Source organism: Acartia tonsa, chromosome 4 (assembly GCF_053477335.1).
Source record: "Acartia tonsa isolate MP-2025a chromosome 4, ASM5347733v1, whole genome shotgun sequence".
Taxonomy (NCBI): Eukaryota; Metazoa; Arthropoda; class Copepoda; order Calanoida; family Acartiidae; genus Acartia; species Acartia tonsa.
Window position 1 is genome coordinate 16205078 of NC_137263.1, and position 24201 is coordinate 16229278.

The following is a 24201-nucleotide window of genomic DNA, read 5'->3' on the forward strand; positions in this document are numbered from 1 at the left end:
TTTTGAGAGATTTTTAAATGTCTAGTGGCTGCACCTTACAAGGGTTTAGACATCTCCTCATATTTGATTGTATCATACAATATTTTTTTTTCTTGTTTCAAAACAGAATAAAAATATGGTATATTTATCAATTTAAAGAGTACTAGCAGCAGCACCCTATCTAGGGCCGGGAAAGTAGCCCTAATTGTTTTCTGAGGAAAATTTCAATAAGAAGCGTGGAAGTATCCTAGCTCCTAAATAGATAAAAAAAAATCTTTCCAGGACCTACATGAAGCGTCACGTTAAAGAGAGCCACATTAGTCCAGCAGTTAGTGATATCTTTCAGTACAAAAGCACTAACAAAATAACAAACATCGTGTTATTTTTATTTCATATACGCAATAATATTCCATCTGAAACGGCTGGAAAATACTCATTTCATAAATAGTTTTCACTATTGTCCATTCCCTTACTTACGCCAATTAGAGAATAAAAAATAATTCGCGGCATTCTCGCAAAATTATTTAGCAGACCGATTTTCAATAACAAATAATAAAAACCATTTGACAACCAGCCAAAGGTATTTTATTTATTTCATTCCACTATTTACAGAAACAGATAGTACTGAATTAATTTTTTATATTTTGTTTATATATATTAGTAGCATTATATAATATATTTGATATACCAATGTTGTACGTAAAATATCACGTATAATTATATAATTAGATTTACAATTAATAAAGCCAACCATATAAACATATTAATGTACATTAAACAATAAAAATTTTTAGATAACGAGTAACGTTCAAAACCTGTATGTAGAATTTTTTTCCTAAAATTTATCTTAATCTCAATTAATTTTTTAACCAACAGCAACACGAATCATTTGAAGATAAACAAATACTAGGGGGAAGAATAAAAAATAAATATTCTGTAACACTTTGGTTTACAAAGACTGTATTCCTCAAACCTATTACTAAGAGATATCTACAAAAACTTTAGCACTACTTTTACTTTTTTGATATTTAAATTTTAATTGAATAATTTAGGCAGATGTAAATATGTTAACATGCCTTTCGTTTACATTTCTGAAGGCTACAAGAAACAGTTCTTTATCTGTAAGATTTCTTACAGCACAACAAGTTTCAAATGCACTAAGGTAGATATACTTATGTTTTTTATTTATGATTTTTCTTCAGTGCAGTGCAAGTATTTGCATAATGATTTTATTCATCAAGATAAGGGGGGGGTTTTTAATGCAACCATCTCGTAATCAATGATTAAATGGCACTTAGAATTCGAATTTTGATCTGAAATTTTGCATGAATAATCCTTGGTAGGTCTAAATTCCCTAATTCGAACAAAAAGTTGGAAAAGTAACGGCTAACTGCTGGCGGCTCAGCCGTTTTTCCATTTTTTGGGTCTCTTAAAAGCAAATTAGTCACGAAACCTCTCTCAACATAATACTTTTTTTTGCTCAAAAACCTTATAAAACGGTTCTAGCCGGTTGCTGTTGGTACTAGAAACTTTAAAAATGGCTATTGATATCATTTTACACGAATTAAACCAAAAATATGTTTTAAAAAGTTGATTCCTACGTAATTAATGATGAATTTGCCCTGAAAATAGGCAAAAAGCGGCTAAACGGCTGAGCCGCCAGCCGTTGCTTTTCCAATTTTTTGTTCCATTTAGGGAAAATAGACCTACCAAGGATTACCCATGAAAAATTTCAGATCGAAATTCGAATTCTAAGTTCCATTTTATCACTGATTACGAGATGGTTGCATTAAAAAACCCCCCCTTTATTAATATACATAATTTTATTAAATTAATGATATTTATTATTTAGGCCTTTCTACTTTCTGGTTCACCCAGACTTATTTGGAAAGCACCCTGAAGCCCAGGCGGTTAATGAAAAGAATATGAAAACGTTGAAAAATTACGTAGATACTTTAGTAACAGATAGGAAAGCACCAAATCCCAAAGACGTTTCATTTTATATTAAACCAAGAAGTTTGGAAGAAAAGGTAAAAGGATAAGTTATCTAAATAAAGATTTTATTAATACTTAAACATATTTTCATAATATTAATGTTAATTTAGGAGAAGAACCATTTGAAAATAGTTCGAATTCGATTAAAAGATGTAAATATTCGAGAGACTGTGTTGACAATATTAAAACAGTCAATGTTACCAACAGGTTATGTTGATAAAATACCTCAAAGTGCATCTACAAATAGCACATCCAGTCATAAGGTAATTTATTTTATAAAGTGAAAAAAAATATATTTAAGTTTTAAATGCTAAAATAGAAATGGATTCACAAATGTGCTGCTACTCAATTTTATATACAGGGCGTTTAAAAAAAAACTGCGTTTAAAAAAAAACTGCGTTTATCAAATTTGGGAAACAACTATTAGGAGTACAAAAAAAATAATCATATGTCAATATTCTCTATAAAAATATGCATCGAAATTGTTACAGGTGTTTTTTAATATCTCTGAAAATAACGGCGCATTTTAAAGCATAAATATTTCAAAAGATGCGTATGATGCTTTTTTCTGGTAGAATTTTGTGCCTTAAGGTTGGTTTTCAAAAATTTATTCACTTGAAAACAACATCTTAATACGGCCAATACAATTTTCTACCAATTACACTAAAAATTTCATATAAAATTTCCTCACTGAAAACAAATATTCAGTTTTTTTTTGTATACTTAAGAAACATGACCTTAAAAATTGCTCATGTTCGTACATCCCCACCCCTCATTTATTCCTATAATCCTTTAATTTGATTGACAGGTTAAGATATAAACTAAAAATTTATCCATAATTTGTAATTAAATGCTTTAATAAAAAAATTCAAACTTCAATAACTTTTTTGTCTTTAGAGATTTTTTTGTCAAATAAAAAGGAGTTTTTTTTTCTTTTTACTATAACCTACGTTATTAAAGAAGATTCTTTTACTGCAAACGCATCACAATCAAGAAATGTGAAAAAATGACAAATTGCAGTTTCTTAAAAATGCTTTTGAGAGGAGCTAAAAAGCATTTCACCTTTAAAACTCATTAAGGTACTTTTCTTATAACTTTTTCTAAATTAATATTGAAATTCTACGATTTTTTTATACATAATAGAAGAGTTATTTTAATTTTTCTTGCACAACATTTTTCACAAAGAGCATTTTTGGAAACTATGTACCTATCATAGAGGCCGTACTTTTAGAGATAATGAAAAACACCTGTAATAAATTTGATGTACTTTTTTACAGAGAAAAAGGACATATAATGATTTTTTTCTGTATTCCTTCTGGTTGTGTCAGAAAAACGGAAAACGCAGTTTTTTCTGAAACACCGTGTATATGAAAATACCTTTCTATATCTGTTCTTTAATAACGCCTCACATCTTAAAAGATCTCTTTAAAAATATTTATTTTTAAGGTTGAGTATAATAAATTTGATGATGATGAATTCACTGAGGCCAGTGACTCTGTTGGATTTTCTCCAACAGATACGAGACAACCCTTTGTTGCCTGGCTAGCCAACAATATTAATAAAGTAAGAAATGTTTCTAGTAACTAGATTTTTTGTCGGTATGAAATAATAAGCTTTTACATAAACTATAAGGCCAAAACTTTAAGACATTAAGCGGCTGTATTTGGTCCTTCTGCTTAATACAAACAGCTACCTTATTACAAAGTATTAATAATATTGTTTCATATGGTAAAGATTGTTTTTTTTTATATGCCCTTTTACTTATTTACAGTAAATATGATTACAGGAAAGCTTCGCTTTAATAAAAATACATTTTCATACCACAAGTTGTTCTTATTTTTCCCACATTATTGTAAAAAATTATGCTATCATTAGATTCAATTGAGTTTAACTCTTGATTTTAAAAAACACATTTATTTCAACTAGTATAAAATTTTAGAGGCAACATGTTTCTTCAAAGGAATACATAATTTATATAATTATATTTCTTCAGGCAAGAACTCGTTTTGCAGAGTGTGAACCTATAAGATTGGAAACCGAGAGATTACAAGGTTTGAAAATAAACAAGAAAAATTCATTTATTAATAAACTCAGTTAAGAAAGAGACAGGTTCGACTGCAAGCACCTACAGTGCAGTGTCATAGTAAAGATGTTAAAAATGAATATGTGAACTTTACAAGACCCTGATAGGGGTGGTTTAAAATCTTTTTCATTGAAATCATAACGATAAACTGTGGGGATCCATAGATATAGATTGTGCAATCAAATGGTTGGTTGTCTGTGACGTTTCACTTGGGAAATGTGTCAATGACTTTTTATCGTTTAGCTTGAAAAGTATGGCTTCAATTCCTTATTCATACCTAGTCTACCCTTGTATTTTTTACTGCTAATTTGAGATAAATTTTAATTTTAGGTGAAATTTGTTACAACTTTCAGCTAAAAGATATTCTTTGGGACTGTGATTGGGATACTCTAAACAGGTTACATTACTATTTATCTAGGCAACCAAGGATAACAATATAAAAAAGGAGGGTATCCTAGATAGAGATGAGTAGACGACTTAAGCCAATAATTTTATCGATTAAATTGAATTTGTTGATTAACTTTTAAGTTTACTAATTTTGAGACTTTCCTTTTTGATTTTCAGTATTTCAGAACTTATACAAGATTTAAAGTGTCAATATGTTTTCCATCAAAGTGACTAGCAAGAACCGCCTTACCACCCCATCCATATTTTTAAAAATAAATAAAATTAGGGGGGGGGGCTTAAACCTAAACAAACAATAAAAATACCCCCACCCTTCTTTTCAACTCATTTAAAAATGTTAAGTGGGGTGGGGGGGGGGGGGTTCTTTGTCCGACTAGGCACTTTGAGGGAAACCGCCAAAATTTGTAAAAAAAAAATGTAAATTCTTTTTCAGGCGTGGCTCTGTGGATGCTTTTAATTATCTTGCGTCCCAACATCATGATATTCACGAGCTTCTAGTCGACAAAACGGTCGTATTTGGACAGAAAAGTGGAATTTCTATCAAGGGTGAAATTATTTTGTACAGCGGAGAAGTTAGATCTAATTGGCTCAAGATTGTTAAGAACACGCCAGGCTTCAGTAAAATTCTTGAGTTTTTACCTCTGTATGAACGTGCACTGTCACAGGTAAATCATAGAGGAGCCACAATTTTATTTAGATTTTGATACAATTTATTATGATCTTTACAATTTAGTTTTTTTTTAGTAGCGAAGCTACTCTATACTTCACTTTGGTTGTCCGTCCATAACTATAGGGGAAATGTGATTTTCTCAACTGCTATTCAGAAAAGACGGTTGATTCTTTTTGTGAAAATCCCTAAACCAATGAGCAACCAGTATGTAATTTTTTCGTCTGTCGATAAATATAAAAAATATAAAGATAAGTGACAAAGGATTCACATTTTTACTCCCAATATATTTATATTTTTGATCCTAGTAAATGGTCTATCAATCTTTTTGTCAGCATTCCTATCCAGGATATTATTGTTCTTCGCTACTTATGGATGTTAACCTTGCTTTTAAATGACACTTTTTAGTCTTTACTTGGAATCAAGATTGTACAAAAAGAAGAAAGTACGACACTAGTGGATGAATACAGAACAAGACTTAGGTAATTCAAATTATATCATTAAGGATGTACATCAATTTATTTGTCATTGTCTTATCCCTTTAGATCCCTGGGGAATGAATGTCATCAAGAATGATTGCGCATAAACCAAAAAGCATGCAACAATATTTACAGGGGGAGGTGGTGCAAGGTGCCGGAAGCTCGTAAACCGTGAGCAAGATGGACTAAATATTGAGCTAGAATTTTGAAACTTAGGACATAAGTCCATTAGGTACTACATCTAAATGAAAACAAAAATTCTAGCTCAATATTTAGTCCATTTTGCTCACGGTTTACGAGCTTCCGGCCCCTATCCCCCCCCCCCTCCCTTATAACTAATATACATATACCTAGTAATTTTATCATATATTTAGCAAATATAAAAATAATGCATTCAACTGTAGGACAAGCGAACATTGGCACTTGTAGAGTGTCAGAACTGAATATTAATGTTCACGTCTAAACAAAATTGTATGTATATTTGTTGATAAATTGCATAAATACAGGATACTGTTTAAGGACATGCTTTCATTTTTAGGACTTGATTATAAAGATGTTCCGCTTTTAACATTGTATCTTGTTGTAATAGGAATCTTTATTCCAAAAATCACATAAAAATTTGTTTTGCAAAAAGGTTAAAGATCAACAAGTTTTAAATGGACGTACGGACATTCTGGTAACGATTATAGAGTTGCTGCGCTTTCTAAATCTAACCTAACTGCTACAGTAATCTCCATGCCAAGTTTTAAATCGATAGGACAATTTTAACATGCCTAAATTAACTATAAGAGCCTTATTATAGAAAAGCTTTGCGTTTACAAATATTTTGTCTTGGAACCTTGTAATTTGCACAGAAACATTTTGCACAACTTTATTTCTTGTAATATTTTTAGGAAAGTTGTGACGAGTTTGTCAGATTTCAAGCAAAGAAATAGTTTTCCCAACTCATGGCCGGAAACTTTAGAAGGTTCAACATAATTTAACATATATATCTTAAAATTGTTATTGTTATTGTTGAATATGGAGTAAATATACTTTTTCCATCATTATATCCCAAACTTTTGTATTGTTGAGTGAGGGGAGGGGAGTGAGTATGCATCTAACAGAAAATAGTATTTTTTGTATTAGATATTAAGGCAAGATTACATATCAAGAAGCGCACATGAAAATCTGGTTCAACATCCAAGTAATAATACATCCATTCTTGTTTAGAATTAGAGCTGTGTGTAGAAAGTGACGCCAGCTCCTTGATGTTGACCCCTGAAGGAGTATTGACAATACCTGCCTCAACTCCGGGTTTTCTTATTGTCGAATTTATAACACAAAACCTCAAGGAAGCGGGAAGAAGGTTGAAAGATAGAGTTTCATTAGTTCAGGTTAGGCTATTTTTTTACATATATTTTGAAAACAACCATGGCAACGAATGACTATTTTTTGCTCAAGTAATAAATAATGTAGCGATAACTCAACCTGTATTCCGGGCAAATTTAGAATTTTTTTAATCTTCCAAATTTTTCTTTAAAATTTTCCAATTAAGACCCATGGGGGAAGAAATTGATTTTTTTTGGATATGGGAATAAAAGTTTGATCCAAGAAAGCAAAATTTTAGTCATAAAGAGAAAGTTTAAAAGAAATACATTTTGGGGGGAAGATGGGTGGATTTTTCCTCTAATCCTGCTTCTTCGAAAAGCACATTGCTCAAGATTTCATGAATATTTATCTTAGAACAAAACTTTTTCTCAGGAAGAGGAACAATTAGTGACAAGTTGTATGAATGAACTCGGACTTATTCAACTTGACAAAGATTACAGCATCACTTCTCAACAGATGATCAGCTGTTGCCATTCTATGTTGGGTAAGATGTCATAATCGATATATTTATGCTAGGAGGTTGCACCAGATTTTATTGAACTCTGGTAAAGTGATTCTCGCAGCTGGCTAAAATAACGTTATCCACATCCAACCTCTTTAAACCATCCCCTCCTACTGGATGAACGAACTGAACAATAAATGAGGATCATAATTTCCCCCCGTCAAAATATCCACGTATATTCTATTTATCCATTGATGTCATCATTTCATGTGTGCATGAAATTTTACTGAATGTGCTAGTTTTCATAAGATTTTACTCTTTAAATCTTCAAACCTGACGGAAATAACATTCTAAAGTTCTTTTCTTAAAGAAATGTTTTTTGGCTATACTGACATGGGAAATGAACAACATAAGAATCTTTATTTTTATAAAACTTTAGGTCGAGTGCACATGTTGAGACATCTGACACATGGAAGTCACATAATTGTAACAAGGTATTTTAATGGATTTATTATTACTTGGATTTTACACCAGATATTTTCAAATAAAGTGAACTTTTAGTGGGCTAAAATAACGATCCGTCTCTCCTTCCCTCCTACTCGATAGACGAAGTGACTAATAAAGGTGAAATAGCAACCTAAATTGACGACAGTTTTTTCCCCCCTAATAAAATATCCAAATATATTTTTACATCCATTGGAATTCTTCAATATAATCTTTCCGGCCCATCGGCAATGACAGCTTCAATCGTTAATTTCATGCATTTCAAATCGGCCTGTCGACTTCAAACAATGATTTAATTATCTAATTCTGAGAGTATGCATTTTTTACATTCGTTGAGTCTAAAACTTTATTTGTCATTAACTAATGTCAATTTTATTTAAATTTTGAAATGAGGAATCCTAGCACGACTAATGTTTTGTGACTGGCATCTCTAAGATCACATCTATATAATAAACACTGCATTTATGCGACTGATAAACATCGAATTTTTCTTTATACTTCAATATTACATTCTGCTTGTATAGTATCAAACATACTGTTACTGTTGTATGTTCACTTTTATTGGTGTTTTCATTCTTTTTGATATTGGTGTATCTAATGTTGCGAACGGATATTTTACCATAATTAAAGTAAAGTTTTACGCATGTTTTCAGGGGAACTATGATATTTTATTCTATAATTAATCTTCGTGATTTGAAATACTTATTTTTAGATACTATATGGTTAAAAGTGACGGTGTTCTATGCGTTCCATGGGATCTCAAGTTCAAAGATTCTGAGTCCGCCAAAGCGCAACATTACAGACAATCCTATCCAGCTATTTCTTAATCAACTACCTATTTAGTTTAATTACTAGTCTTTAATCAATATTTATTTAAATCAAATGTGATTATTTTAACAACCTTTAAACATTGTTATTGTTTGTAGTACTCTATTCATTTTTTTCATGATATATTTAAATATCCTGTATATGTGTAAGATAAATGACAAATATATAATATATTCTTTATTAAATTTGTACATGCTTTATTTCTACATAAGAATCATAAAATGCTACTTTAAATGGATCCAATTGAATCATGTAAGTTTTAAACAAAATACACAATTCCGGACATTAAAGCCAAGAATTAAAAAAAAATTTAAATATTGTAAAACAAGGTTGAATTATGAATAAATAGGAAATAATGATAAAATTATTCTAATATAAAAAAAAAACATTTAAAGACCAAGTCTCTGCTTAGCAATGCCCATCCATTCTCTGGAAATAATGATGCGCTGAATTTGAGCTGTTCCTTCATAGATCTGGTAAATCTTGGCATCTCTCATAAGTTTCTCAACAGGATATTCAGTGTTGAAACCGTTGCCACCAAAAATCTGGACAGCATCAGTGGCACTCTGAATAAAATACTACTTGATAACAAGCTTGCATCAGTACGACAATGCGTGCGTGCGTCCGTCTAGCTAAGAAAGTTTGTTACAGTATTCTTTCATTGATAATTGGAAGGATTAAAACTTGAACAATCACATGAACGTGTGTTCGTCCGTCTGTCTGATAATCCGAATTAGTAAAAAGTGCTTTTTCAATGTCAATTAATTTCAACCCTAATTTTAAACTTGTTCAGTTGCTTGGGGTTGAAAATAACATCTGTAAAATATAAACTTACCTTGTTAGCGACATCTCCAGCCAGGCACTTAGCAATGGATGCATAGTAAGTATTTCTAATTCCATTATCCGCCTGCCAGGCAGACTTCATATAACACAAACGGGCAGCCTCGGTACCAATAGCCATGTCGGAGAGCATAAATGCGACAGCCTGGTGGTTAATAATGGGGACGCCGAATGCCTTCCTCTCAGTGGCATACTTGGTAGCTTCGTCAAGAGCACGCTGAGAAATGCCAACAGCTCCAGCAGCAACGGGGGGACGGGTCTTGTCAAAGGCTCCCATGGCGACTTTAAATCCAGCACCCTACAACAATTCAACAATAACTAAAATTAGTCTAAAATTTTAACATGGGCAATTTAGGCTAATTTTGAACGCCGCAGGGTAGGTTAGGTCTACTTTTTATAGATTCCACTAGAACATCCCATGTAAAGATAGGAATCAAATGCAATCAGGTTTATGTAAGTCTTTACTTGGTTATTTATAAGTAAGCCATTAGCCAAAAATTATTACGAATACGTTTTTAAATTAGAACAAATATGTAGCTAGGCAGATATGAAAAATCTGTTTTAAAACATAATCTAAAAATACTGACCTCTCCAATGAGAACATTTTCTTCAGGCACAACAACATCTTCAAAAGTGATGCCTCTGGTATCTGAGCATCTCTGTCCCATGTTCTTCTCCTTCCTGCCTGGAGTGACACCGGGGGTATCAGCATCAACAATAAATCCAGTGAAAGCTTTGCTGGCTGGGCATTTGGGATCTGGGTTTGTTCTTGCTAGGACGAAATAAAAGTTGGCAACTCCGCCATTGGTGATCCACATCTTTTGCCCATTGATGACCCACTCATTTCCTTTCTTCTCAGCTCTTGTTTTGATACCAGCAACGTCAGAACCTGCTCCGGGCTCTAAAATTTAAGTTTTATTGGAGAAAGATTAATAATATTTATTTGGGAACTAGAAAATTCGTTCCTAAAAGAGGGCAAATTTTATCATATTAGGTTTATTTCTGTGTTTTCTATGAAAATTCTACCATGAAACTTTCGATCTTCTGTTACAAAGATCTTAAATCAGACATGAATTGAGACAAACAACCAATTACTAAAGTGTGTAGGACGTTTTAAGAATATCTTCATATGAATTACCTGTAACACCATAAGCACACATCAATGGTTCTTCAATAAGACGTGTCAGGTACTTCTTTTTCTGTTCCTCGTTTCCAGCAATCATTACGGGCATAGAGCCAAGTCCATTAGCCTCCAGAGCTGTCATAATACCAGTGCAACCATAAGCCATCTTTTCAGTGATGAGACAGCCATCAAGAGTTCCCAGGCCCATACCTCCATACTTCTCAGGGATGTGTAAATTCATAAGACCAGTCTCGTGAGCCTTCTTTATGACTGCCCAAGGGAACTCTCCAGTAGCATCATAGTGAGCAGCTACAGGGATAATCTCATTTTTGGTGAAATTCTCGGCCAAGTCTAAATACTCTTGCTGTTCTGCTGTAATAGTGAAGTTAAGACCTCCGTCGCTAGTGTGTGTGGGTGCGCTGCCTGAAGTCTTGACGCCTGGAGCAACCTGGCCAGCAGAACTTGAGGTCACAAATGACCTGGAGGAGATTAACTGGCGAAGGGCTCTGGAAGCAACGGCCATTTTCATCTAAAATATGATAAGAAGAAATTATAAAACTTATCTACATGATTTAACCTAATTGTTGAGCCCAGAAACATAAAATAAGCAAAGAAGCAGAACAATAAAATTGATAAAATATATGGTTATTTTAATGTTCAATGACAATTACGTACACATAGGTATATACATTGCATCTTGTAGTCGAATAAAAGATAGGTTAAATTGGCATAATATCTAACATTTGGTCACTTCTTTAAGCCAATACATACATAAGAATAAAGCCTATAAATACATGCACTTTGCAAAAAATGGCCGTAGACATTTTTTAAAATGAACTTTTAGATTAATATAACTTTAAAATTAAAGCTATTATAATGAAATTATTTTAATGATATACAATGTAATACAAGTAACTTTAATAGTGCGAATATACTAAACAAACTTCACTTGAACTTTGATCATTAAACTAAACTTTTCTTATCAATTGACACTGTTGACTGCACAAACATTGAAACTAAAGTCTAAACAACTCTAGGACTTTTATGTAAAAAAACTTTTTGTGTAAGTTTTGTCCTTTCATATTTATAAAAACAGCTGATTTGTCCAAATCACCAAACTTCGAATTCTTAATAGTGCAATTGCAATATTTACATTTACCTAGTTCTTACGCTTGAAATAAATTATCGAACAAATTTTTGCTAAAATAATATTTAAAAAAACTTTTTAGAATGCTTTAAATATAGTGTCCTATAAATTTTTTTACCAACTAAGTAAATCTAAATTAATTTAGATTGATAAAAATAGGCTTTTTAAATAATTTTTCTAGAATATTATCTCTAATTAGAATTGTGGACATCAAATATTGTCAATATGAACCAAAAGAATGAAATATTTTGATATTTGTATCTTATTTGTAAACAACAAATGGACTCATCAACGCAATGGCAATTATGATAAAATGGCTACGATTTTAAACTAAAAATTAAATAGTATACGCAATGGGTATTACAAGTGAAATCAACTAAAAAAAACACATTTTCTGACTAAAATACATATTTTTATTTATTTAAAAGAAAATTCTAACAGATTACATATAAAAGTTTGTTTAAATTTTTAAAAATAATTATAAATTAAAGTTAATAAAATTGAATGTCTGTTTATTTGTACTCATTTGTGAGGTATCTACTCCATCTACGGCATAAGCAGTAAGCATGGTTCCCAACTAAAAGAGAAATTTCTTGTTGTAGTATTTTATTCGGGAAATTAATATGGTACAATTCGTATCTTTTGTAGAGGGTTTTCCAAAGGATTAAATCACAAATGTAAGTTTGGGTAAAAACAATTTTTTTTTACATGTAAGGTTTTGAATTCAGAATATTATTATTAAAAAAATCATAACAAAGCTTTGACTTAGGAACCCTGTTTATATCCACAAACAAGATGGCCGGAGAAAGTGAAAACAGTTCAGGCATCGGCTTTTAAATTTTACCTTTTTTGCTTAAATTCCAAGCCTTTTTACGAAATTATACCATATTTTCATTTAATTTATGAAATATTTTATATTACAGAATTTATAATTTGGTTAAATGCATGATTTCTGAGTGAATACTTGTAATATGTTTATTGTGAAAGTTAAATAAAAAATTGCAGGTAAATTCTTTTGTTACTTTACACCAAATATTTTCTTTTAAAGCCCTAATTAAACTTTATAGTATTAATAATCTCTAGTTTATACAAGCATTAAGCTATAATATAACCAATTAATACGCCTTATTAACATTATAAAAATATATTTCATGTTTTCTTTTTTAGTTTCGTTACTCTGTTAGTTTCATCCATCAAACTTAAGTTCTATTATACTTTCTAATTTAAATCTTATAAGTAACTGTCTTACACAAAGCAGGGGAATTAGTTAACCTGAATATTAAAATTATGTATATAATCGATATTTTTATTAGTATAAATTCCGCCCCTTCTGTTTTTCTCCCCAAATATAACAGCCTTGAATCATGTAAAGATTAATAGGTTACGTACATATCCGGCCTAAGCTGAGCTCAATATTTTTAGCGGGACTAGCGAGATATCAAACTTTATTTGGATACACACAAACGAATCACAAATTCAGTTATAATTCGTATTAATGATTCGACTAAAAATAAAAGTTAAATCTTTGTAATTTAATTGTAGAAGAAACATTCCCAATTTTCACTGTATTATTAAGATTTTGATAATAATACTATATGTTGAGATGGTTATAAGGCATTAAATTTAATTAAGCTTATACATTCTATATCATGCGTAAGCTTCCTGATATTGTTTTTTTTGGGTGGGATAAAAGTGCTTCTATTTATTATTTGAATTACAAAGAACAGATAGATCTATTTAAATCTTTAATTTATGTAATAATTTGTATTTTCTTGTTTTAAGCTTTTTCCTTTATTTCTAAAAAATAGTTGCCTAATTTTATTGACATTAAAAACTTTCAACTACTCTCTTTTTTGTCAGGGGGTTTTCGATGATATATTCAAATTGACCTAACGAAAATGGTAAACAAATGTGATTACAAAAAAAAGAAAAAAATGTTCATTTTATTTTACAAAATATGTTTTAGCGTTTACTGTTGTAGTTACTTATAATTTTATTTGATTTTTTTTTTAATATTGTTTTCCTTTTAGAATGTTGACTTTGAAAAGAATCAGTTTTTACAGCCTCAAGGATGGAGGAAGGGCAAGATAATTGACCCTTCTACCATCACTACTCTGGCACAGAACCATATCCAGAACTGTGGTTGTCCATCTTTATCCCAATGAGATACTAAACTCTCTTTTTGAAGCCTTCAACAGGTAAAACCTTTCAAAATCTACCTAATCTTTTATTTTTAATTAATTTAAATTTTAAAATTACGTTTTACAATTTATTAATAGGTACCTATGTAATGTAAAATAATATTAATGTTTTTTTTTCAGTTGATTTAGTACAGAAAAGTACCACCATGTCCTCAATTCCCTCATCTCAGACCGTACAGTTTTATTCCCGCGATGGGACACCCGTAACTGTTGCCCCGCAAAAGGGAGCTGCAAGCTCTTCTTCTAACGGTGGTGGCGGGGCTGTTATGACCACCGTCAGTGAGACAGTGGTGCCAGTAACAACTGCAGCAAACTTTCAGCTTAACGCCGACACGCTCCAACTTATTGGAATGTCAGGAACGCTACCCAACAGCAACCTGTTTGTAAACTATCCCCACACTAAGTGGGAAAGAGATGCTGAAGGAAACATGGTTCCCATACAGGTGGATATTTTGTCGTTTTTAAATATTTTTAAAAAAAATTATTACAAGCGCTTTTTTTGATATCTTTTTAATCCCGATAAATTCTAGTATTATATATGAGCTTTATTTCTTAAGGTAACCAGTGTTGTTGGCGAACCAGGAGCTGTTAGTAAGCAGTCTGGCGAGGGAGACGCTCTCAGTCAAGCCGCGGCTGTCATCAAGAGTGAGATTCCGAACAACAGTCTAAAAGCAGGAAACTCGGTTACAAAATCATTCATATGTTCAATTTGCAACAAAGGTTTCGCAAAGCGTGAACATCTGACGAAGCACACCAGAATCCACAAAGAAGCCAAGAGGTAAGATCCGTTTAATTATTTGATATTCAATAATGTTTATAAAAATAAACTCATAATTTATAAGAAAGAAAGAAAAAATATTTTAATGTAATTTTGAATAATGCACTTAATGCTCTTGCCAAAAAATGCATATGTATATTTTAACCTTTTTTTACCAATTCAGATTTTTTAAATGTTTTATCAGCATTTGAATGGATCATTAAGAACTCTAAACAATTATCTCCAACGAGTTTATTTCCAACTGATTTTTAATTTTTAACCGACTTTTAAGTGTCGAAAATTAATTTCTAGCATGTCGTCCACGAAAATATAGTATTTGTTTTTCATTTAAAAAAGACATCAGTTTTAATGAAACTTATCTTTATTGAAAAATGCGTTATTTAAGGTACACTTGTGAATTCTGCCAGAAAATGTTTCGAGACAGATATGAGCTGGTTAGACACAGCCGAAGACACACTGGAGACTTTCCCTTCAGATGCGGGGACTGCAACAAGGGTTTTATGAGACATGAGAGATATATGACCCATCTCAGGTGGCACTCAGGTTGGTCTTTTTATTTATTTTTTGTTTGAAAGCTATTATTTTTCATTTCGATTTTTTAGAATTATTACATATAAATTCGTCTAATTGTGATGCTATGCATGCAGTATAAGGAATTCAATTTACAATGCGAAATTTTATTTTCTCGGCTGCCTTTAATATTATCAAAATATACATAACCAACACATCTAAATGTTCAAATGTCTGTCCGTCTGCTTTATCTGCGCTTCTCTACTTTTGGTTGTTATGCCCTTGTTTAACATTTAAAAAACCTTCGCGTTTGTTTAAATATGTAAAAACAATACAATTAAAAAATCTCAAATTGAATATACAAATCTTAATTTTTCAGGTGAGAGGCCATTTCAATGTACAATGTGCGACAAAAGCTTTCGCGACCGAAGTGAACTAAATCGACATGCTAGGAGACACACTGGGGATCTACCATACAAGTAATATTTTATATTTTGTTGTATTAGAATACTAAAAAAAATCTCACTTTATTTAAAATAGACTATTAAGCTAGTCATATCCAAATCTAATATCTAAACTCTTTTTTTAGGTGTTCTACCTGTTCAAAAGGATTTCTTCGTCGCGAGCGATACATCACCCATGTTCGCATCCATACCGGCGAGAAGCCATTCGTTTGCGGAGTTTGTAGCCGTGGATACAGGGACAAGCGAGAGCTAAAAAAGCATCAGATAACACACAGCCACGTCGATGCTAACCCAGATTCTCCACCATCGTCTGCAAATACAGTTGTTGGTGCAGGACCCAGCACCGGCGTGTCTGTTGTGTCAGCTTCACAACAACCACAACTTACGTTTGTTACCCCCGCGTCGGTAACCGGCAACAGACAGGTATCCAGCATGGGACCAATCACAGCTGTTGCTGTATCTCCAATGAAGGCAATGTCCACAGTAACTTCATTACCATCAGTAGCCATAGCATCTACCCCGCAGCAACACCAAAACACTTCTTCGATGGCAACTATTACCTTTTCCCTTCCAACTGAACCTGTACCCAAAAACCAGCTTGGGTTGGCTCCAGACCCCCCTCAACCCCAAATGTATGCACCCTTGAATCCGGCACAAATTCAGTTGCCGCCTAGTGTTGCAGCAGCTCTGCAAAATATGAATAACAAAGTTGCGAGCAAGCCAGTAGTTGCAACTTCTTCACCGGCTGGCATTGTTTTAGCAGCTGCACCAACAACGCCCGTAAAGCAGGAAGCCGCTTCGATCGCCCATCTTGCAGGAGGGCATGTCATCAAGCAAATTCAGGGGGCAACAGCTCTCGAAGCAGCTGACGGAAACCAGATAACAATTGCTGGCTCATTTCCTGGTCTCATTTCTAGCGGCGGACCTCAAGTATTCTACTACGTGATGCCCGGCCCTATGCAGCCCCTGATGACAGAAAATACGGCTGTACGAGGCACAGAGGGAGGAGCAACACAGTTTCTAGCCCTGCCTGCGGGCGCCATACAAGCCACGGTTCCAGTTTCATCGGTCAATGGGGCTTTCCCTCAATGGATTATAGGTATTTTTTTTATAAATCACACAATCATCTGAGATTAACTTTTTTTTCATAAAAATTTCCCTTAGATTTTCACTTGACACTTGTAAGATTTTTCACTTGCAATTTTTTGTATTGAAATGTTTAAAATATTACAAGAGTCACGTGAAAATATAAGGGAAATTTTTAATGAGAAAAAAAAGTTTATCTCAGATGATTGAGAACTGTCTAATTTGGCCAAAAAAGGCAAAACAAATTTCGGCAGGAAACGGCGGTTTGCGGCGGTTCCGCCGCCGTTTCTTCACAGTTCATACTGTTCTCCACAGAAGCAACTAATGTGCCGAGTTTTAGAGCTGTAACTCTTTTATGGACTGAGATCATGCGAATTTTACTTTTGGTTTAAAAAAGTGGCACATCCGCCACCCCCCTTTATCTCAACTCCCTTACCGATAGACGCACCCTCTCTTTACGTAATAAGCTACCTACACACTGACAAAAAATATAACTTACATTATTTAAACTCATTAAAATTAGTTTTATTGTCACTTCTGTTGAACGATTTTTACTATTATATTTTTTCTAATATATCTAACTCTTGTAATTGTTGCATGCGTAACCTATGGACAATGACAAGCGACAATTGCTCATTCGTTAATCATCAAAATAATTTTTATTTTACTTTAGATTCCAGTAGCATACAGACTGGTGGTAACAATGGTAACACTGGAGGTAGATCAAGCACAATGTGACACTACCACAACCATCACCAGTCAACCCAACCACCTATCTCAACAACAACAACAACTAGTGCCGAGGTGAGCAGCTTTGGTGCCAGCCATCCTCACCAAATTGTTATGGTTCCAGCAGAGGTTTCCAATGGAAACGTTCACTTAGTTGAATCTGCAACGACTCAGGTTTCTGGGACTACAGCTGCTCTTAATTCAACCGAAGCACAACATCAAATATGCGGTAATTGTTTTTTTTTATAAAGATTAAATTAAAAATAACATTTATGTGTCTTATCTTTCATATGCTAATTATAATCAAGATATTTTTTAATAAAAATAAACTATTTTAAGTAAGATTTTATTTTAAAAAGAAAGCAGATATTCTAGATTTAAACTTTTATTTTTCTATTTCAGACAATGATCCTAAAGCTCGCGATTCTGTAGAGGAAATCATGTGCGCTCATGAACTTATTACCCTCGGACAAAACTGTGATTTTAGAATGGAACCCATAGCTCCTGCAAGCAATGGTTCCAACAATCAAACATTAAGGAACTGTAAAGTAGTAAATATTCCTAATAGCGTCAACACCAAATTGTTAATTCCTAACTTATCCTCCCAGACAAGAATCCCCAATTTGGATGGAAATTATTCTGATGAAAGCTCCGACACGGAGCAAGAAAATGAGGCGGCACAGACGCTTGTGTCCCGTACCGCACGCCTCTACAGAAATAAACTGTTAGATAACAGGACCGATGTAAAACAAAAACAATCACCAACATCTACACACAAATCACGGAATCAAAGGCTTATTGAAAAGTGTAGATCTAAATCAACTGTTGAAGGTTTCTCCCTCTCTCGCCCCAAAAGTAAACTAAAAAGAAAGAAAAGACTCAAGTTTAAAAAAGTGAAAAAGAAGAAAAGTGAACAAAAAAATTTAAAAGAAAGTAATTCATATTTGAACATAATTACTGCTAAAAGTGAAAATATTGGTCTATCTGTAGAATCAGATACTAAAATGACTGAGATTAAAGATATTGAAAATACAAACTCTTTAGTAAGTGAAGGTATTGCTTGTATTACAACTAACCAGTCAAATTTAAATGTAAGCTCACACCAAAATTTTGTGAGCCTTAACAATAGTCTTAGTTACAGTAATAGTGTGGTGACTGTTACTGGCGGTTTACCATCATCAATGGCTGCTAACGTGGTCTCCTTAGCTACTCCTCAGACAATGGTGACCAGTAATATGGCTATGAGACCGGGCGGTAGCCAGGGCCAGCTTGTTGCTGTAACGGGCATTCCCAACCAACAGGTTCTCTATATGAGTGGGGGCCAGGCATTTCCAGCCCAGGTAAACAACAGCGGAGCCAATGCTGGACAGTCAAGTAATATAATATTGTCTGCAAGTCCCATGCCGATGGCGATGATGCAAGGTGGTGTAGGAGTCACAGCAACGGGTGGAATGAAAACAACATTGATATCCACTAATCCGACGATGAGCCAAGTACCTTATACCTCGCATTCAGTTGGTGTTCCTGTGTGCGTTTCCGCTGGTAATCTAGGTCAGCCGTCTTCTGCTGGTTACATTACTATACCTCAGCAATCAATTGGAATCAACCATCCTTTGTTCCCGGCCGGGTCTGTTGCCGTTTCGAGCGGCGGAACCGTCGTGACAAATGTCATTTCAAGTGTACCTGTTGTTGCTGGAACAAGCACCAGCCCACTGCATGTTTCCATGAGCGGTGTTGGTGACCTCGGCCCACCTAAACTTAGTCCTGAGATTGTGACCCTGCCACCTCCTGTACAAAGTAAAGACCAGAAAATAGAGCCTGTCAAAAACAAGGACGGGACTTTAGTCTGGGTGTGTAATGTGTGCAACAAAATGATGCCGTCAGAAAATGAGTTGGCTAATCACAAGAAGCGGCACAAGATACCCGAGGCCCTGATATGTCCATACTGCAACCGTAGCTACATAGATAAACACAGATACGCGGTTCATGTTCGAATTCACACTGGCGAGATGCCATACACCTGTCATGTCTGTAACAAAAAGTTTCGAGACGATCGTAAATTAAAGTTACATATGGCACGCCACACGTCTGGACTCTCTCATAAATGTCATCTCTGCCCTCGCAGCTTCGAAGGTCCCAAAGCCCTGGAAAAACATCTACAGGCACATTCATTGGGGAGGCATGTTGCTCCCAAGATCATAACCAACACGGATGGATCTGTTACAATGGGCCTGCCTATAGACAAAAATTCCCAACTAGACATTAGCGGGCAATCAGACATGATAGAGCAACCATCAATGGCTCCACGATGTACAATTCCTAGCCCCATCTTGGATAACGCAGATCTGGATAAAATTGTTGAGAAGCTCAGCTTTGACATGAAATCAACAACAGATGAGTCGAAGGATGACGATAGTGTATCTGCTTCTTCAAGCATGATAAGCTTGTCCATGGATGATGTTTATCAGTATAACATGCCCCAGCCCGCAGTCACAGATGCTATAAGGTAAATATTACATTTTTTTACTATCATTCTAATTTCGTTACCTTGAAGTTTTTACACAATATAATTTACCAAAGAAAATGTTTATTTTAACTTTAAGAAATGCCAATATTTATATTTGACTCATTATGCGAATGTAATGGACGTACTGCCTTTATTTACTGAAATATGTACATTTTCTAACCAATAATATGGACGGATATTTCTCCACTGTTTTCTTATTGGCTGTATTAGATCTTTTATATTCTTTTTCCAACTAATCTAATGGAAATGGTTGCAATGGTTATAAACTAAAGGTCTGTACGTTATTTTAAGATGTATTACTATCTAATTTTGACACTATGAAAAGTTCGATTTATTTAACTTTTTCTCTCGATATTTTTAAAGTACAGCTAGGCTGCTTCATAATTCAATGACATAATGGTTTGCTATTATAAACTAAATTAAACTTTAGATTTCGTTGAGGAGTCTTAAAACTATCAATATAATTGTTGCGCAAATGTCCTTGTGATAAATAAAGTATTGAAATTTTAAGCTTCGCATTTATGGATGTCGTCGTGTTAGTTTTGGCGGATTTTTAATGTCAATATTTATTTATAAAATATTTCAACGCCTTATTTTTAAAGATTTTTATCAAATATATTTTACACTTTTAATATAATAAAACTAAATGTCATTTAAAAACTTATTATATCATACTTTTAATAATTGCCCCTAAAAATTAGGAATTTTCAAATTATCCTTTAGATTTGGGATGATTGACAATTAGAATTTTATAGGAAACAACAATTCAAAAAAAATATATTCATTTAGAACTTAGGCGTTAATTTTCTAAACGATTTACATTTCTTTCCCCATTTCTTATTATTTCACTTTTGGGACATCTAAAACGTTGGTTCCCAAAAATTTTGTCTGTCCATTCGTTACATCTTCTAATGCACACTAACTCTAACTTTGGATATAGTATAGCTGTCATTTGTATGCCTGTATGTTTGTCTAATTAAGTTAGCAAAATAAAACTCTTAACATTGGCTACAGTAAGGCTAGAAAAAGAAATGTTCTTTCAGTTTTAAAATCGTCTAACAGAGCCTAACTGATCTAGGATACTACGGCGTCCGCATTCTGTCATTTGTATGACCGTATATTCGCTCGTTTTGCTATAAAAGGGCCAGAAGAATGTTTCTTGCAGTTTTAATTTTTATTTTTAAAAAGGCATTAGTTTTCATGATTACTATTCTTGTTTCCTATTTATTTTTACTTGATTATTTAATTTCTCCAGGTATAAAGGGAACATTGGACTTTAAATTACACTGTTACCTAAAGTTTTTAACTGTTATATAGGCATCTGATTCTTTGACTCTAATTCTTGGGTACTTTTATTGCATTTTGATTGGTTGTTTCCGATAAAGTTTCCATACTTTTCCATTAATATATTTTTTAATCTAAAGAAGGGGTAATTAATTCTATTTGTTATTGTTTGTTTCATGTTATCTATTGGCTTTGTCTTATACCTTTAGATCCCTGGTTTTCTCTAAAATTTATTTGATATTTTGGTCTATACCTTTATAAAAGGGAGACATTTTTTACGCATTTTTTTTTGTAAAGGTGTGTGTTAAAGACTTTAACAAATCATTTATCATAAAAAATTTTATTTCTAGTGTGCCTGATGGAATGGATATCCAGGAGAAGTTGAATGAGGGGGCTGCCAAGGTTGTCCCCCTGGGTATGGATGAATTTATGACCAGTGAGGGTAATTCCAGCATGATGATATCCAGACAGACCAGAATTATGGCTGGTTCCGAAATAAAGACCGGAGCTGATGTCAGTGACTTTCCCGACCTGCTGGATTCGGGTAACAGTCTTGCTAGCCTGAACCCAACCTACTCCTTTGATGACCAGTCTACAAATGATCCGAGTCTGGACAGATTTCTCAAGTCCACCAGCCTGAAGACTGAATCTGACGGAGGCCTCGTGTTCACCAACCTGAACGAGATGAATAATGTTTACCCGGAGGTGGACGAGTCCAACCTGAATCCTCCTGTTGTGGCCAAAAAGTCAGTTGTTCAGCTCACCGATGTCAAGTCTGAGGTTGAGTTCCAGGTGAAGAATGAGCACACCGCCACCCTGGAACAAACAGAGTGTGTTTATGTTAAGAGTGAAGTTAAAGAAGAACCTGCTGCTGATTCTAAACTTAACTCCCAACAATTCCAAACAACATTAACATTTTACAATGCTGCCGAAAACTCTGGCGGGAGGCTGCAATCTGTTGGCTCTGCTGCTGCTGCCGTTCCTTCCTCCCTGCCTGCGCCTGCTGCTGCCGGTATTATTCCTTCGCATCTACCTACACCAAATTTTATAGCTGCTGTTAAGCCTGTTGAAAAACAAGAGACCATCGTTGACCTTACCAGTGACAGTGAAGACAATGATCTTAGACCACTGTCGGCACTAGGTCAGCCACCCAAGTCTGCAACACCACCCACTAAAATTGTGCCTATTCTGAGTCCACCACGAGATGGAACTGAAAAGGATCCTACCAAAGAAACTTACACGCATTTGAAAAGTGACGGGACACGAATTGATGTTCCTACAATTATAACAAACGGCTATGACTTTGAGAATATGCGATGTTTGTTATGCGACAAGCCGCCATTTAAAAATGAAAAGACACTTATAAATCATTTATTGAACCATTTTGGAGTTACGCCAAAGATGGCCAAATGTCCTGTATGTGGACTATCACTACAAAAGAAATCTTTCGCCCGCCATGCAAGATTGCACGGCGATTTTATACCTGAAACCTGTCCTTACTGTAAAAAGGAATTTAGAGAAAAACGATCATTAGAAAAGCACATTAAAGCCATACATGAAGCTGAACGACCCTTGGTTTGTGACAGGTGCCCAGAAAGATTTCGCAACCAGGTTGAGCTTAGGGCTCACATTACACGCCACGAAAAAGACCATCCATTTTCTTGTGAGATATGTTCAATGACGTTTCAGAAGCAGGATGCCTTAGTAGTTCACATAAGATCCCATACTGGTGAGCGCCCATTTGCTTGTAGCATGTGTGATAAAACATTTTCAAATGAGAAGAGTTTAAAAACTCATGTACTACGACACGAAGGAAATCTGCCCCATAAATGTGACTCCTGCGACATGACTTTCCCCAGTCGAGCGCACCTGGAAAAGCACGCCAGCACCCATAAATCAAAAACCCAAGTAACTGTGGCTAAAATAAACACTTTCCTGGAATCTTTTGGCGCGTCACTGGGAGAGTTTGGATTGGATGACGGTGTTGGTTATGATTCAAGTGACCAGATATCCTTGCATCCGGCCACAGAAAGTGGTGAGATTGAGGACCAGTCAGTCAGGCTACAAATGGAGTCATCCACCACCTCAACATCAAGCTCGTATCCAAGCTTTGTTGACGCAAATGAGGAAGAGGATGACGGCGTCATCCTTGCCTCAATGTCCATGCCCAACCTTGTTAACGGAATCACTGAGGAGGAGGCGGAGCTGCTGGCAAAGAAAGAGTTGTCTGTAGAGATACCCATCACCGTGAACGGGGTGTATCAATGTAAACTTTGCAACTTGCTGATTGGCAACCGCAGGTCCTACCTCATACATCTACGTCGGCACGCGAGGATGCTCAACTTCAAGTGTGAATACTGTCCAAAGACGTTTTCTGATCGGGGCAAACTAACAAGGCATTTAAACACCCACAGTAGGGATGGTACCAATGTACAACAGGGGGCAGGAATATGTATCCAGTATTCAGCCGGTACAAACACCACCAGTGTACCTGTATCTGCAGCTAGTGGCGGTCATCCGGACAGTTCATTGTCATGCACCATGTGTGGAAAATTCTTTGCTGACAAGACATCCTTACAAGAACACACCAAAATGCATTTGATAGAGGATGCCAAGGCGAAATTTAGAAAAGACAAAAAGGTAAATTTATTTTTATTGTTTAATATTTTTAATCGGGTGATAAAGCATGCCTCTATTTGTTATATTTTTTACATCGTTCACTATGTCTGTAACGTTATAAGGAAAATGTGATTTTCTCG

The 24201-nt window shown here is 34.3% G+C and overlaps 4 protein-coding genes across 5 annotated transcripts in view; 3 read left to right on the top strand and 1 right to left on the bottom strand.

Annotated features, from left to right (window-relative positions):
- The first annotated feature begins 470 nt into the window (after positions 1-470).
- On the top strand, positions 471-8938 carry LOC145316274 (T-cell activation inhibitor, mitochondrial). Of its 2 annotated transcripts, XM_080156696.1 has the most exons (15): positions 518-559; positions 774-796; positions 1032-1141; positions 1832-2009; positions 2085-2237; positions 3421-3537; positions 3968-4025; positions 4388-4454; positions 4896-5127; positions 5538-5611; positions 6502-6575; positions 6821-6984; positions 7352-7463; positions 7861-7915; positions 8638-8938. In XM_080156696.1, exons 3-15 carry the CDS (start codon positions 1044-1046, stop codon positions 8750-8752), a joined length of 1497 nt encoding a protein of 498 aa, XP_080012822.1. In that variant the 5' UTR covers positions 518-559; positions 774-796; positions 1032-1043; the 3' UTR covers positions 8753-8938. The 2 variants fall into 2 exon arrangements, with proteins under 2 accessions (XP_080012821.1, XP_080012822.1); XM_080156695.1 differs by lacking the exon at positions 774-796 and having other exon boundaries at positions 471-559.
- Mcad (Medium-chain acyl-CoA dehydrogenase) lies at positions 8918-11681 on the bottom strand. The gene is made up of 4 exons (XM_080156697.1): positions 10732-11681; positions 10181-10494; positions 9589-9891; positions 8918-9319 (listed from the first exon to the last, which is right to left on the bottom strand). The coding sequence occupies exons 1-4, from the start codon at positions 11243-11245 to the stop codon at positions 9143-9145; spliced, it is 1308 nt and encodes a 435-aa protein (XP_080012823.1). The 5' UTR covers positions 11246-11681; the 3' UTR covers positions 8918-9142.
- A 973-nt stretch (positions 11682-12654) lies between these two features.
- LOC145316272 (uncharacterized) lies at positions 12655-17715 on the top strand. The gene is made up of 8 exons (XM_080156694.1): positions 12655-12868; positions 13894-14061; positions 14185-14507; positions 14622-14842; positions 15228-15385; positions 15732-15831; positions 15942-16915; positions 17576-17715. Exons 3-8 carry the CDS (start codon positions 14211-14213, stop codon positions 17638-17640), a joined length of 1815 nt encoding a protein of 604 aa, XP_080012820.1. The 5' UTR covers positions 12655-12868; positions 13894-14061; positions 14185-14210; the 3' UTR covers positions 17641-17715.
- Positions 17716-17726: 11 nt separating this feature from the next.
- The window catches only part of LOC145316271 (uncharacterized), a 32302-nt gene continuing 25827 nt past the window's right edge, over positions 17727-24201 (top strand). Inside the window, exons 1-3 of the mRNA XM_080156693.1 lie at positions 17727-17860; positions 18034-20137; positions 21793-24082. Coding sequence (XP_080012819.1) covers positions 17746-17860; positions 18034-20137; positions 21793-24082 — 4509 coding nt within the window. The 5' untranslated portion in view covers positions 17727-17745. The remainder of the gene's footprint in view (positions 17861-18033; positions 20138-21792; positions 24083-24201) is intronic.